The sequence below is a fragment of the Centroberyx affinis genome, unplaced genomic scaffold, assembly GCF_046629955.1.
Source record: "Centroberyx affinis isolate AG114_WGS23_722 - 3 ecotype Tasmania unplaced genomic scaffold, CSIRO-AGI_Caff_v1 ptg000699l_1, whole genome shotgun sequence".
NCBI classification, from domain to species: Eukaryota; Metazoa; Chordata; class Actinopteri; order Beryciformes; family Berycidae; genus Centroberyx; species Centroberyx affinis.
In genome coordinates, this window is record NW_027279318.1 from 228,947 (window position 1) to 244,828 (window position 15,882).

Sequence of the window (15,882 nt, forward strand, 5' to 3'; positions counted from 1 at the left end):
ACTGGAAGAAAATCTGGTGCTTACCTTCTAAATATATGGTTATAAATAAGGTTAAGGAAGTGTCTTTTAAAATGATTCACCGTTTTTATCCCTCCAAGATGTTTCTACAAAGATATAAAAAGGACATTGAAGTGGACTGCTCATTTTGTCAACTGGTACCAGAAGATATATGTCATTTATTTTGGTCATGTCCCCACTCTTGCATTTTTTGGCAAGATGTTTGTACATTCATTTCCCACTGAATTGATTCTGAATTCTCCCTTTCCTATGAAAATGTATTGTTTGGTTTTTTTACTTACACTTCTACCAAAGCAAATAAATACTATATCATCAATTTGATTCTTTTACTGGCAAAATCACATATTCATAAAGCTAAGTTTTCCAATCATAAACCATCTTTTTTAATCTTTGTAAATGAAATCAAACAATACATTTCTACAATCCTATATTCTAAAAATAGGAAAGCTATTAAAACTATACATTTATGTACCCTGTATAACATTTTTGTAAACTGATTTATGATTTCTGTCAGTGTTCTGATCCCCTGGCTTTACATTTTGTTTATTTATTTGTTTACCATGCTGTTTGTTAATAAATGAATAAAAAACAAAAACAAAAAAAAAAACTAGCTAGCTAGCCGCTCTAGCCGCTCTGTTTTTTTCATTCTATTGTTTTTATCGCTCACTGTGACGGATCACGATTATTCATTCCCATTTGCTGCGCGTTCTGTCGCCGAAGCTGTCCCCGTAAAAAAAACTCCCATGATCCCACGCTACTTCACGACGTCATCAAACTACGTCTTTTGTTATTGTTTTGATTGAGAGACCCCTAGTGGCAGAAATTACATACTGTGCGTTTAAACTTCAGCATTATTTCATTTACAAGAAGTAAATGAATGTAGAATGACTGTTTTGATCATAGTTTCTCTGTTATCTCTCTACCTACAATACAGACAGTCATGGAATTCTGGACAAAATCATATTTAACAATAGAAATAATCTTAGATTTGGGTCAGAAAAATAAAATCTCATCAAATGGGGGTCCGTGGCTCTAATGAGGACTACATTATGGTCCTTGATATGAAAAAGGTTAAGAATCACTGCGCTAATGGACCAAAATATAAACAGCAGAGAGCTGGTGGAGGGTTGGTGAGGTGTGGTTTATTTATTTCTTTATGGGAATTAGGAGATAGCTAAACTGCCCAAATCATAATGTGCATAATCTCTACAATGCTGGTAAAGAATCCTGTATTTTTTTTTTTTATTGTTTTGCTTACTTCTACTATTGTTGGGCCAAATGCTATGTGCCAGGTGTTAGTGTTGATATGTTTATATGCATGTTGTATATGTTTGATAATTGTTGGTAGTGCTGTTTTTTTTTTTCCATGTTAAATAAAAAAAATAAAAATAAAAGGAGAGCTGTCCAACATTTTATTTTTTATCCTTTATTTATCCAGGGAATGTTTGTGAGCATATCAGCTCTTTTGAACATCGCCCTGCTTCAGATTCATACAGCTCAACACACATCCACACTGAGCTGACCAGTATAACCAGTCTCCTGCTGTTGGCCACAGAGCAACTCCACTGGAGTGAGTGGGGGTTAGGTGCCTTGCTCAAAGACACCATGACAGCACTTGTTAATGGAAGTGAGAGTCGATCTCACTCACTTTCCCCATCCAGGGGCCAGTTGCATAAAGCTAGTTTAAGACTAGTCTAAGCCTTAGACTGGTCTTAGATTCTCAGGTTGGACTAGTCTAATTAAGACTGTCTGTTACTTAAATATTACAACTGACTTATTTTGAGGTAGGACAGTTAGCCACCTTCCCCCCGGCTAATCTTGAGTTAAGAACTTTGTTGTTATGGCAACGAGTCGGCCTAACTGTCAGAGCAGGAAGTTTAAATACTGAAGCCGCTTCATAAAAGATGGCAAATCTCTGTTTTTTGGGAAAAGCCTTAAGAATAGAGAGAGTCTTTAGAGACAGAAACAACCCATTAGAGATCTACAACAATCAATAAGTAGTACGAACGGGTAAATATAAATGTCTATAGCAAGTTTGACTTAAGGTCAGATTTAAGTCTAAGGTTTATTTTTATAGACTAGGTCTATCTTTATGCAACTGGCCCCAGATCTGTCCAGCCGGTCTGGGATTTGAGCTCTTGTGACCAGAAGGTCACAAGAGCTCACTTTATACCTGAATGTTGCCTTGACAACAGATTCTGAGTGAGCAATATCAAAACCGCATAAAAAGAGAAGATGTATTTATCACAGACATGACAACCAAAGAAGAAAAATGGCTTACTGATACTGTTGTGGCTTACTTCATTTAAAGATATTTGTGTCTTTTATTCTTTTGAGACTAAACCATTAGACATGTGATTTATTTCAGTCAGTGTAGTAAAGACAGTAGTGTGTCAGTCTCCAGTGCTGTGGTTGGTTTTACCAACTATTGCCATCAATGTTTCTTAACCTCCTCCTCCTGCAGCCTGCTGAACTGTCCAGGTGCCAAAGTGTTACATTTCCAGTCCTGGCACAGTACAGTACAGTATGTTTTTCCATTACGTTTGGGACACAGTTTGGTTCGGTACAGGTACAGACATGTGGGCCGGTTGGGTTCCAAGACAGATCTGGTACTGATCCATTTTAAAAAGGTTACTGGCTGGGTTACATGCTGGTTTTCTGCTGCTCACCAATACTATACCAGAACCACAGTGGGAGCAGTACAGACACAGAACCGCACTGATACTGTAAAATACACACAGTAAGACCGATACAGGTACATCATGATACTTGTGTAGTCTCTACCAGTTCTACCAGTCTCCACTTGTGTTATCACAATACCAGAATTTTCACTTTGATGCAAATAGTTGAATACCAACCAGTTCGATACCAGTATGACACCAGGGCAAACAGGAAAAACTGTCAAGTAATGTCACTGATCAACGTCTCCAAGATGCTTTGCTAAATAACTTTTGTTTCCACATCGACTCGAGCTTTGGAGCAACTTCTGCACGGCGGTTTTGTCAGTTTGATGTTCGTCTTTGTCGGATCTTAAAGTGAACCAGTTCCATTTTTGGCTCCTGGCACCGGTTTGTCCACCAGTTTAGATGGACTGGGATCCAGTTCAGTTACTGGTGGACTGTTTGACGCTGTTGAATATTTTCAGCTGTTTGACTCCGACTGCTGCGGTCCACTGCCAAGAGCCAGACTGAGGCTTTGTCTATTACAATCCTTCTTCTTCTTCTATTTTTCCAATCTGCATGTTCACGCCCTCTGGGGGTGATGTCGAAATGGAATTTACCGAACATTGATAAAATTTAATATTGAATTCAATCTTTCACAATGGTATCGAAATAGTATTGAAACCAGAAGTCTTTCGTCTCAGATAACCCCTCTACCATATCAGCACATCTTCAGGACCAGAGCTGGTCCGCTGGTCAGAGGTTGAGAAACGACAGTTTGTATCTGTGGTTCTTGGTGCTGATCTTCAGTGCTGCGGTTCAAAAGGAGTCTGGGCTCCTTCAAAGATCTGCTGCTGCAGCATCGACTGCAGGCAAAACCCACAGACAGGCCGGCTCTCTGTAGCCTTCAGATCCGGTGGATGAATTGGAATATATAGAGAAGTTTGGGGTGGGGAAGGGGGTGGGGGTGGTGTGGGGGGGATGGTTGGGGGGGTCGGGGGTGGGGTGACATCAGTAGGTCTTCTTCCAGGAGCGGAAGTAAAGCTGGATGGGGAGGAGGGGGTTTCTGTTCTGCAGGCTGGGGTGGAAAACGTCAAAATCTGCCCTCCTCACTCTCTGGAGGTAGTCCTCCAACACCACCTGCAGCAGACAACACCACAGAAGAAGAACTCAGGTTAGATCGCAAGAGCTTCCTCCTCTCTGTGCTCTGAAAATGTTCCTGTCCTTCAGATTTCCTCGTCTCCCTGCCTCTTATTTCCTTATCTAGGACTTCTCTATCATACATAACCTTTTAGGGAAGAAGGAATATTTTTTTCATCTGTCTTATCTCTTCTAAGCTCATCCTGCTGCACCTGTGGATAAGAGCACCAGACAGAAGTCTATAAACTGAAGTTGCTCCAGATGTTGCGGCATATCGGATGAAACAGAAAAACAAGATGACATCTCATTGGTAAAACTTGGAAGTGTTTACGAGTTCCTTTAAAGTCAGCCTTACACAAATTGATTTTTATGACCTTGAACTGCTGAAATCGGTGGATTTACTGCCATGTTTAGAACTTCCTGACACACTTTTGTAACGCCAAGTAAGAAATATCAGAGGTGACAAAGACTTCCCACATCCCGCTTGTAATCACCGCTAGGAGGCTGACGTGAACGTTTTTCCCATATTTACGGTAAATCCAATATGACATGAACGCAACATTGATCCCTGTATTCTGCTTCCTCTTGCCCCCCTCCACAGGGCGGTCAGAGGTCAGAGGTCAGGGTCAGCTACAGAACAGCAGCCTTAACCTCCACCCATCTGCTGCTTTAAGTAGGTTAAAACAAAAAATAAATTTCAAACTCCATTGGTCAAAAAACCCCTGACCAAAACCTGGTAAGCCAACATGTCTTATCAACCTAGTTTGTTTTTAAAGTCTAATATGACCATGCCATGACAATAAAGGCATTTTAAGTGGTTTAAAGAGAGTGCCTTGGAGTTTTTTTGTATTTTTGTGTCAACATGTATCCCTATCCAAGAGCACCTCAAACAAACTTAATTTTGAGTCCTGGAAGCGCTCATACCCAAACAGTTTTTGATGTCTTATCAACCTATTCTGACTCGTTATAGAGGTGAGAGCATGTTAGCAAAGCACAGTGTAACACAGAGAAGTGAAGAAATGAAGTAAATCCAGTTACTAAGGATGCACCGATATATCAGCAGACGGTATCAGCTGATATCAGCTTTAAAAAGCAATACCAGTATCGGTCCGATATTATTTTTACTGCAGATATTTGGCCTGTTGTGGAATTGGCATTTTTGTGACCTTTTTTTCTAGGGGTGTGTCACTGGTTACAACTGTCAAATTAGCAACAGAATAAAACTAACATGGTCTTTTGTTTAAAAAATTATTTATCTTAAAGCTGCAATAAGCAAAATGTTCTGACCACTAGAGGGCGACAGAAAACGCAACACATTTGTAAATAAGACACAGCAAAGCCACTGCACTATGGAGGTCTAGTAAGGACAAACATTGCAAAGCACCGTGCATAAAGGCTAACAGCTAAGCTAACCGTACCTACAGAGAAGTCTCACCAGTTACCAGTCTCACTGTGTGGATATTGGTTTATATCATTATGTCTCAATGAAATCTCCACATAGCAAACATTAGGTTCAGGGTTGGTTAGAAGGTCTGAAATCGCTTATTCCAGGCTTAAGATAGGTATGTCTGAAAAGCTTTAATGCATTTGTACTAAGATTCTTACAAAAATGCATATCGGTATCAGCCAATATGGGTGGGAAAATATTGGATATTGTACTTAAACAAAAACCCACACATTTTGGTGCATCCCTACCAATTAATCACTTCAGATTGGCTTAATGAAATCGATCGTCATTTACAAAGTCAGGCAGCATCTTGTTTTTGTGAAGTTGATTTGTACTTGTGAACATGGTTGGATGCTGTTTTTCTGAAACTCTGGTGTTTGTCATTTGTTTGATAAGGAGCTGCAGGAGCGGGCCGGTGTGTTTCAGTCCCTCAGGCACAGAGCGGAGATGAGCCAGCACTGCGTTTCAGATGACATCGCACGCTGCAGCCAAACCTAAGACTCATCTGAATTAAATTTTCAGGAGAGCGAGAAAGCATGTGTGGCCATGTGGGGCTTCTCACATGGATAAGCACACCGAGCAGGACGAGTATGATACACACACACACACACACACACACACACACACACACACACACACAGGCTCCACTGGGCCCCAGACACACAAGGCCACCGCAGCGTGAAAATCATAATTCCACAGCCAGGAGATGGAAGAGCCTTTTAACATGTGGAGACGGCAGGGGAACATACAGCTTCTCAGCTCTGTATTTATAGCATCTAACACAACATCACGTTTGTGGACTGTGCCCAGAGCAGGTGGATCTCTCTCTCTCTCTCTCTCATATACTGTACTTATATAACAGTTGTTTTTTGCCATAATTATGAAACTAACAGAGAAAGAGGCTCGATTGCAAATCCTCAGTGGTGGAAAAAGTTCTCAAATGCTTTACCTAAGTAAAAGTAGCAATACCATAATGGAAAAATACTTAACATTAAAAGTAAAAGTTCTGCATTCAAAAATGTATTTCAGTAAAAGTATAGAAGTATTAGGAGTAAAATGTACTGAGGCATCAAAAGTAAAAGTCGTCATTCTGTCAGAGTGTTAAATTATTGAAGCATGAACCTGTCAGAAGTATTTTAATGTTGTCGGTCTAACTGCTCCATATACTGTTGGGGAGTTTAAAGTCTAACAATGCAACATATTTTATGAGCTTATCGTATGTTTTGCGTGTAAAACCTTATTCTGCAAAGTAACTAGTAACTCCAGCCGTCAAATACTCAAGGAAATACTCAAGTTAAGTGCCAGTACCTCAAAACTGTACTAAAGTACAGTACTAGAGTAAACGTACTTAGTTACTTTCCACCTCTGCAGATCCTAGGAAGACGTTTGCAGGGTGAAGAAATCAATTTAACTTAAAATGTAAGTGATAGGAAGATGTGTGTGGGTGGGACAGAAAGTTGGAGAATTGTTCAGCGCTGGCGGAGGTTTAATCTCTCTAGTTCCAAAATGAGATCTCAACCTTTTGATACCTACTCTTACAAAAGTATTGCTGACATTTAAGAAAAACTTGTCATGAGTTCTTAATAAAGTCATGAGTCATCGTATGGCATTTGCTTTTGCTATTTTTGAGACCAAAGTGTTGTTTTTTTGAAATATTGCTTGATGAATTTCAGGTAGCTCAATTTCCCCTAAAGGGATATAAAGTGTTTTGAAATCAAACCTTTCAACTGTTCCACCAAGGAGAAATATCACTTTAAAGCTGTCCCTGAACATCTTGTGAAAATATTCTTCTTTGGCTTTATATTATAGTTGAAAGTGGAGAGAAACTGAAAGCCTGGGAGAGAGAGGCGGGTGACAATCGATAAAAGGGCCTCAGCAGTTACATGGTGCATCTTGAAGGCCAAGTTATACTTGGTGATTCTGCTTGTAGACCATCGAAACACTAGATGGCAGTGTGGAGCTTTGTTAACACAGAGGTAATAACAGAAGAAGTCGTAGTGTTTCCATTCTCTGAAGCTCGTGTTGTGGATAATTCAGTTCATCTGGTATCTTTATAATTGGAAGATGAGCTGTCGTCCAGATGAACATATCTGAACCTCCGAAGAGGCAGAAGTATAAATTGGCCATTAGACCACTGGTTCCCAACCTGGGGGTCTCGACCCCCCACTAGGGGTCGCCAAAGCTTCACGGGGGGTCGCAAGGCCTTCTTGGTTTTAAGGGGTGTAAGAAAACTTTAAAAATATATATATATATATACAGTATATCTCAGCATTTCATTAATTTCTGTGAAGAAAAGAACTAAATGTAGTTGTTATTTTTAAAGTTTAGATGTTTTTTTAAGATATAAACGAGGATAAGGGCGCGGTGAAGACATGAACACATGAAGCTATATTCAGTCTCTGCTAAGCAGCCTCGTCCTGCATCAGAAAAGCTCACAGTTAAAACAACCAAAGAGCTAATAGAACAACGGCCGAGCGTCAGGGAGAAGACTGAATTTGTCCGAAATAAGCATGATAAGTATGTATGATAATAAATAATACAGAGAATTGTATAAAACGTTCCTAAAAATATCAGGAAAAATAATCTCTGATGCAAAATTCACATAATCTACTCAATATTCATCCAAATTGCTCGTTTTACACAAACTTCCTGCAGTTATTGCGTTCACTAGATTTTATCAGTTGTTCTGTGCTGTTATTGTTATGCATTGAATATAATTTGAAATATCCACAAAATATGTCACTTCGTCAGGGGTCGTCTGTTTACTCAGTGATAGAATAGGGCTCCCTGAAGGAAAAAGGTTGGGAAGCACTGCTTTAGACCACTGATCCACCTGGGACACCTGGTCTGGTGCATGGGGACGTACCGTCTGGAGGAAGGCGGGGTGGGCAGCTGCCGGGACGGTCTTGCTAAAGGATCGAGCCTGAAGGAGAGAGCAGGACAAACAGGAACCAGATGAAGACAAGACGTCGATAACCGTTCTCCCTGAAACTAACGATCCTCTGTCAGGGATCCTCAGTCTAAACTCCAGACTAAAACTGATCCAGTCTTTACTGTCTGGGCTCCAGACTGTGGAACGCTCTGCCTGAGGAGATCAAGCAGCTGATTCACCATCATCTTTCAAATCACTCATTAAAACTGTTTTAGACTTGCTTTTATGTAACGTTTTTGCCTAGTGTTTTTTTTTTTTTATAATTTCATATTTTAACCACCTTTTCTTTTGAACGTTTCCCAGTTTTATCTCTTATATACAGTTTATTAGACCTTTTTAGTTTTGCTTTTTGTAAAGCATTTTGGGTCCATTCCTTTTCTTCTTCTCCCCCCCTTTTTTTATTTTTATTTATTTATTTATTTTTATTTGTACAATCATTTTGTCATCTGTATTTATTTAAATTATTCAACTATTATTATTATTATTATTATTGTTGTTGTTATTATTGTATTATTGTTTATTTACTTATTATTTTGTTTCTATGAGCAGGGAGGGGAATGCTGGGGGGCTAAGGGGAGATAATGGGGGGTTATTACTGTCTAAAAAGAAAAGTATGAATCTGTAATACTGTTTCATCATATGTGCAGTTTGTTGAATAAAATTTGGTTACAAAAAAAAAAAACATTTTGTAAATTTCTGTAAAACTTTTCTGTAAAACTGCCAAACTTTTGTATAACACTTCAGTTTTATACAAATAAAATGTATTATTATTATTATTGATTACAATGTCTTATAATAATAATAATAATGATAATAGGAGCCATTAGAGAGTCCAGTAAGTGGCATATAACATCATGTTAAACTACTTTTATAATAAGAATACTAATAATATAATACACTTAATCTGTATAGCACTTTTCATAAGCAAAGTTCAGAGTGCCTCACAGTCGGGAAAGAACAGCATGACAGACGATACACAGTAGACACATTAGGGAAAAGTAAATACGTTAATATACATCCTCACAGTACACAACCAGAGTAATATACATGTGTGCTTTAACTGTGAGGAACAGTCTTAATTGATACTACGGAGATTAAAATGAAACATAAATGTTGATGAATGTTAATGCACCAGCTAAACGTAAAGAAGCCTCCAAAGACACAAAAGTCAGTGATGCATGCTGGTGTTTGGCCAGTGACTCTCGACCAATTAGCTAAACGCTCCAACTCCATTAGTGCTGCTGAAGGAAATGCAAATTAACAAATTCCTCATTAGACTGGGTGTAATATGGCAAACGATGTGCCTCAAATTCATAAACAATTCCACTAGCCAGCGTGACAGCACCCTCAACTCGTGGTAGTATAATTTTTCTAATTAATTTCTTAAAATATCCGAATTCTGTTATGAGGAAATTGCCTAAGTTTGGTACGTACGTGCTGCAGGTGAACGTGGGCCTGACTGGCGATGTCGTACACCACGTCTCGTACGTTCTGCTGCCGGCTGCTGCGGATGAAGTCCTCTTGGGAAGCGCCGTGCTGGTGACACACACACACACACACACACACACACACACACACACACACACACACACACACACACACACACACACACACACACACACACACACACACACACACACACACACACACAGACACACACAAACACACACACTTCATTTATGATGTTTATGTTTCAATTTAACAACAAAGCTTATCTCTCCAGTTCAGCTGTATTTCATTTGAGCTTCACTTCACGTTTCTGAGAGCCGAGTATCCTCTTTAATCTCATGAAGAAGAACCTTTAACTGCCCCGGGACGCCTGGTGGGACGCCAGCACTGCGGTGTGACATCTCGCCACGGGGTGCATCGCCTCCGCACTGACCCAGGACCAGCCCACACTACCAGACTACACGGGTGAGGCTTCATTCTCAGACACAAAATCCTTTGATCTTAGGGTTGAATTAAATCGGTAATCTGTGAGAACTGTTTTTTATTCAGCCTCCATCTTTGTCCCTCAGCCTCACTGTGGTGTTTCATCACTGCACTTCCCACAGATCACCTTTCAATCAAACAGTGTGGGCGGAGCTTGGATTTTCTGCTGATGCAGTTTGAGTTTCTCTTCTCTCTGTCTGTTCAGTCATGGTGGCTATCACTGCTCATGCTAACTACCCAGTTCTTCTTCTTCTGTTGATTCCAAACAAACCGGAAAGGTAAAACACATCACTTCTGGCCGGCTGTTTAGAACAGACAGTCGAAAAGCTTTCATCAACTGGATATAGGTTGGATCACTGTTGAGTTAGAGCAGAGAGAGAGGAACAAAATGGACATTTATTCATATGAAAATGTTGTAGATTATTACTTTAAAGAGAGGGACTGGCATATACAACCCTGTTCCGTTCTCTAAGATGTTTCTATTGTTTGTAAATGATGGTTTTAGGTAGAATATACTGTATGAGTATATTGTAAATCAAGATTTAACTTGTATGTTGTCTGACTAAAGGATCAACAAGATCTGCCATGGAAACAAGTCCTGGATTTTTCCCTGTTATCCTTGACAACTGTTCCTCACATGCATACATGTTGCAGGTTTTAGATTTGTCAACTAAAGAAAAAAAAAGAAGGAAAACCAGTGCTAGAAGAGCTTTTCAGAGAGTGGTAATCTGTCACTGGCTCTACAAACAACAGAGGCAATGGTTTGAAACTGTACACAATGAGAATACAAATGAGTCCGGAGGTCTGGAGGAGTCTGATACCACTTGAGGACTTTGTGAAGAAAACTTACAAACTTTCTGAAAGTTGTTTATTGAAAGGGATTTTTCACACACATAACACGTCATCCCTTATCAGACGGATTCAAGAAGACCAGCTCATGGGTAAAAATGTCGTCAATATGTGGAAGGCTTTAAAGAAATTTTTCACCAAATAATATTTTAATTTTTCAGTCCAGACCACTGTAATTGTAATTATACAAGAAAGATTGTGTTTTGGAAAGTATGATTTCAGGTACAAAATGAAGTAAAATTGTCATGTGTTAGATGTATGATTTTTAAAGTACAGATTAAATTGTTATTATACATCATACATTATTACTATTCTTGTACAGGTATTGCACTGAAAACTGAAATGTTCCACCCAAATGAAATATCATGTTTATGTTGGCAATACTTGGTCTTTGGAATTGAAGGTCACAATGAGGATCCAATGACAGGACTGGTGCGCTTTTCCATTTAAAAAAAAAACGGACAGAACTTTTTGTCCAATTCCAAAACCTTTCAATTCAATTTCTATACTGATATATTCTATAGCACACGTTTCAGACCTGTACAGGACTATGATGACGACAGTGGGGTGAAGCAGAGGCTGCAGTCTGACCTCACCACCAACCCTCTTCTGCTTTGGGCCACAACTAAGAATTCACTTTAGCCCGAGGAACCAAAATAATTGGCTAATTATTCTTAATTCCTCGAAACAACAGGATAAAATGCCTGGATGTTCATTAAGCAACAGGGAAGTGACCAGGACACAAAATAATTTGGTAATAATGAAGGAGAAGAAGAGAAATCTCCAGAGTTTTGTGGTGAAGACAGACATGTTCTCCTGCTGGGCATCAAATCACACCAGAACAAACCAGAGAACCTACAAACCAACCACCACCTAACCAACCACCTAACCATCCATCCATCCATCCATCTAACCAACCAACCAACCAACCTACAAACCAACCAACCAACCAACCAACCAACCCACCAACCACCTAACCATCCATCCATCCATCCAACCTACAAACCAACCAACCAATTAACCAACTAACCAACCAACCAATTAACCAACCAACCAACCAACCAACCTACAAACCAACCAACCAATTAACCAACCAACCTACAAACCAACCAACCAATTAACCAACCAACCAACCAACCAACCAACCAATTAACCAATCAACCAACCAACCAACCAACCTACAAACCAACCAACCAATCACCAACCAACCATCCAACCTACAAACCAACCAACCACCTAACCAACCAACCAGCTAACCAACCTACAAACCAACCACCACCTAACCAACCACCTAACCATCCAACCTACAAACCAACCAACCAATCAACCTACAAACCAACCAACCAACCTACAAACCAACCATCCAACCTACAAACTAACCAACCAGCCAACCAACCACCTAACCATCCAACCAACCAACCAACCAATTAACCAACCAACCTACAAACCAACCAACCAACCAACCATCGATCCATCCAACCTACAAACCAACCAACCAACCAACCATCGATCCATCCAACCTACAAACCAACCAACCAACCAACCAACTAACCAACCATCCAACCAACCATCCAACCTACAAACCAACCAACCCATCAACCTACAAACCAACCAACCAACCAACCAACCAACCAACCTACAAACCAACCACCTAACCAACCAACTGACCCACCTACATACAAACCAACCAACCATCCTTCCACCAGACTGTCCCCCTGTTAGTCTGCCTTCTGTCTCACTAAAGACAAAATATTAAGCTGACTGGACAGCCACTCTACTTTAAACAAGGAATGAGAGTGGTGCAAAGTCCTATCAGAATTAATGTGGACTGGGGAGAAGGTTAAAATAAAATCATTTTTTCCCCTTTGCTCTCATTTCTTTCATCAGTCAAGGCTCAAAGGAATATTTGATCCACCTGCTGTGTGGATGCAGTGGCTCTGCCCTGCACACCTTACTACTGGTTGTTATATAGGCATTTCAGCTTATTCTACTGTTGCAGTGGTTTGTAAGTTGCTAAACGGCTGTAATATAAACCTGCTGGCCCATGAACTCCTCTGTCAGCAGATCAGCAGCGCCCTCTTCAGGCAGCACAGTGAGGTGATGTGAGGTGAGCGGCTCCGGAGCCTGGAGCCTCTTCATATCTCCATCCGGTCGCAGATGTCAGCACTCCAGCTGAAGATTTTAAGGGCAAAGCTCGCCTGCTTGATGTAGCAGCCAAATACATCTGCATGATAACCCCCCCCCCTCCTCCCCCCCATGGACGCTCCATCCAGCAGTAGATTGTTATTCTCTATGTGGGACAGATGGCCCAGACAAAGGTTGCAAATTGTTTGCGGCTCTTATCCACAGCAGTGTGTGTGTGTGTGTGTGTGTTTGAGGCAGGAGGTTTCTCCATCGGGGCTCTCTGGTTTGCCGTATGGTGTTGTGTAACCGTCCTCGCTGGTTTGCTGTGCTAGATCACGATTCCATTACTGGCTCAACAAGAATATCATCTGACACCATGTCAAAACTAAGCCATGAATCATCACAGTGTGTGTGTGTGTGCTTCTATTTAACTTAGAAAAAACATAAAGCCTATGAAGTTGAAAACCAAATATTAGGCCACACACAACTAACTGGGAATGTCCCATAAATTGTCTTCAGTGTTTTGGCTCTGACCCAGTTCTGTTTCCCTTCCAGCGGGTGAAACTGTATTGTCTGAACCAACTGGAAAAACAAGGCCACAGTGAACATCGTCCTCCATGAATGATGCAGACCCCCTCTGGGCCGATCAGTAACAAATGTCTCCTCGTGTTGGCCTGTAACTGTAGCACCCCCCTTGGGCCAATCATTGTGATATTGAAAATGCTGGAGCACAGTGATGAGATGCATTGTTCTGCCAAGTTTAATCAAAATATGATCTGCGGTGTCACACACGGACGAACAAACAAAGATGGAGACCGATCCATAGTTCAGAATGAACTGGTAATGTGAAGGGTCCTTCATGTTTTGGCACTAATTTGTTTCTGTACATATTTCAGCAGTTCTGCAGCTGTATTGTCTAGGCCAGTAATAAAAAGAGGGAAAAAAAAAAATAAGAGGTTGGTGCAGTGAGTAGAGAGGCTGCTCTGAAACTGAAAGGCCAGGGTAAATAAGGGTTAGACCGATAAATCGGCCCGAATATACTTTTTTTAATTAAAAAGAAATCAGGTATCAGTCTTTGTTATGATGGAGGTTCACCTGACCACACCTAATCAATACATTTTACTATTATTCATTAGCCTGGGTTTGAAGCTGTTGAGTTTTAGTGTCCCATGACGGTCTAACTGCTGTTTCAGAAGCTTTTCCAACCTGACAAGAATAATATTCTAGGTGAAAACACTGAATACTTGATTTTTTTTTGGCTGAGCAAGCAGGTGGCAGTAGCAGATAGCAACCAGCCCAACAGGTTGCTTTGTCTCTGAGTTGAACAAGTTGGACAATTGGAAGACAATGGAGAGTTTTAGTGTCTTATGATGGTCTAAACGCTGTTTCAGAGGCTTTTCCAGCCTGTCAAGCAATTTGCTAAATTCAGATGTGGAGTTGCACCTTTAGCTATAGAAACTGGCAGGTACACAAACACCCAGCCGATAGACGGTTCTGCACCCTATGTAATAATGGTTCTATTGAATCAGAAGCCCATGTACTCTTACACTGTGAACTCTATACAGACATTCGTTCTGAATTATTTTTTCAACTTTCAAACCATGTTGCAATGATTACGATGATTTAAATAAATTGTGTGTAGTTTTAGCTGGTAAATATTGTATCAACGAATGTGCCAAAGCTTTGCCACCTCATCCTTAACAGAAGACGTTCATTCATGAGTGTCTAAATTTTATGATGCAATACTAAGATTGTTTTATATTCTTTGTGTTTGTGTGTGTGTAATATGACCTCTATTTTTCGTGTGTGTGTATGTGTATGTATGTATGTGTACCAATGTATCTGTACGAATGTATGTACATGTGTGTGTATATTTGTGTGTGTGTATATATGTATATACATATATTCTAGTATTTTTTTGATGTGTATTATTTTTAGCCTGTGTCTCATAACTCTAAATGAGTGGTCCTCAACCTCCTTTTTTACTGGGGTACTGTGTTTGTTGCTCTGTTTGACCTGTATGCTGAGGAGTGACATATAAATAAAATTATATCTATCTATCTATCTAGCATAAAATTCTGGAGGAAACACAGAATACTTGTAATATCTTGGAATTTTTTGCATAAATACGATCAAATTCAAAGATTCTGAATGTCAGCACATAATATCAGGTATTGGCAGCTTCCATAAAAAAACATGTTCGTGTATTGGCCTTAAAAACCCATACTGGTTGAAAGCTAGTTCAAACCCTCCGCCCCGCTGAAGTGTCCTCGGGCAAGACACCGAATCCCAGCTCCAGACCCTGACCTCTGACCTCTCCCGCTCCTTCGGGGATCAATAGCGTATGACGAAACAGATCAATAAAGCGTGCAGGATGAGCTCACCAGCATGCAGATGTCCATGGGCAGGTAGACCTTCCGCCTGCTGCTGTGGTACGGAATCGCTCTCAGACTCGTCACGATTCCCTGAGCTTTACCGATGTGACTCGCTGCGTGGTCTGCATGGACATCCTTCAGTCCTGCACACACACACACACACACACACACACACACACACACACACACACACACACACACACACACACACGTTCGTATTACTTGTGTTGAAAGGACATGTTTTAATCGCTTTTTGGGTTCCAATTAGCGCTGAAAGTATTAGTCGATTAATCGATTAGACGATCGAAAAAAAATTAATCGATTACAATTTTGATGATCGATTAATCGTTTTAGTCATTTATCAGTAAAAACACCAAACATTTGATGGTTGCAGCTTCACAAATG

At 40.3% G+C, this 15,882-nt stretch overlaps 1 protein-coding gene across 1 annotated transcript; it reads right to left on the minus strand.

The window, feature by feature from the left end:
* Positions 1 to 1,446: 1,446 nt before the first annotated feature.
* On the minus strand, positions 1,447 to 15,620 carry ndufaf6 (NADH:ubiquinone oxidoreductase complex assembly factor 6; the record flags this gene model as incomplete). The annotated part of the gene is made up of 4 exons (XM_071519475.1): positions 1,447 to 3,818; positions 8,132 to 8,188; positions 9,632 to 9,733; positions 15,487 to 15,620. Coding segments are annotated over 4 exons (422 nt in total), but the record flags the coding sequence as incomplete, so codon positions are not given.
* Between the last annotated feature and the right edge of the window lie 262 nt (positions 15,621 to 15,882).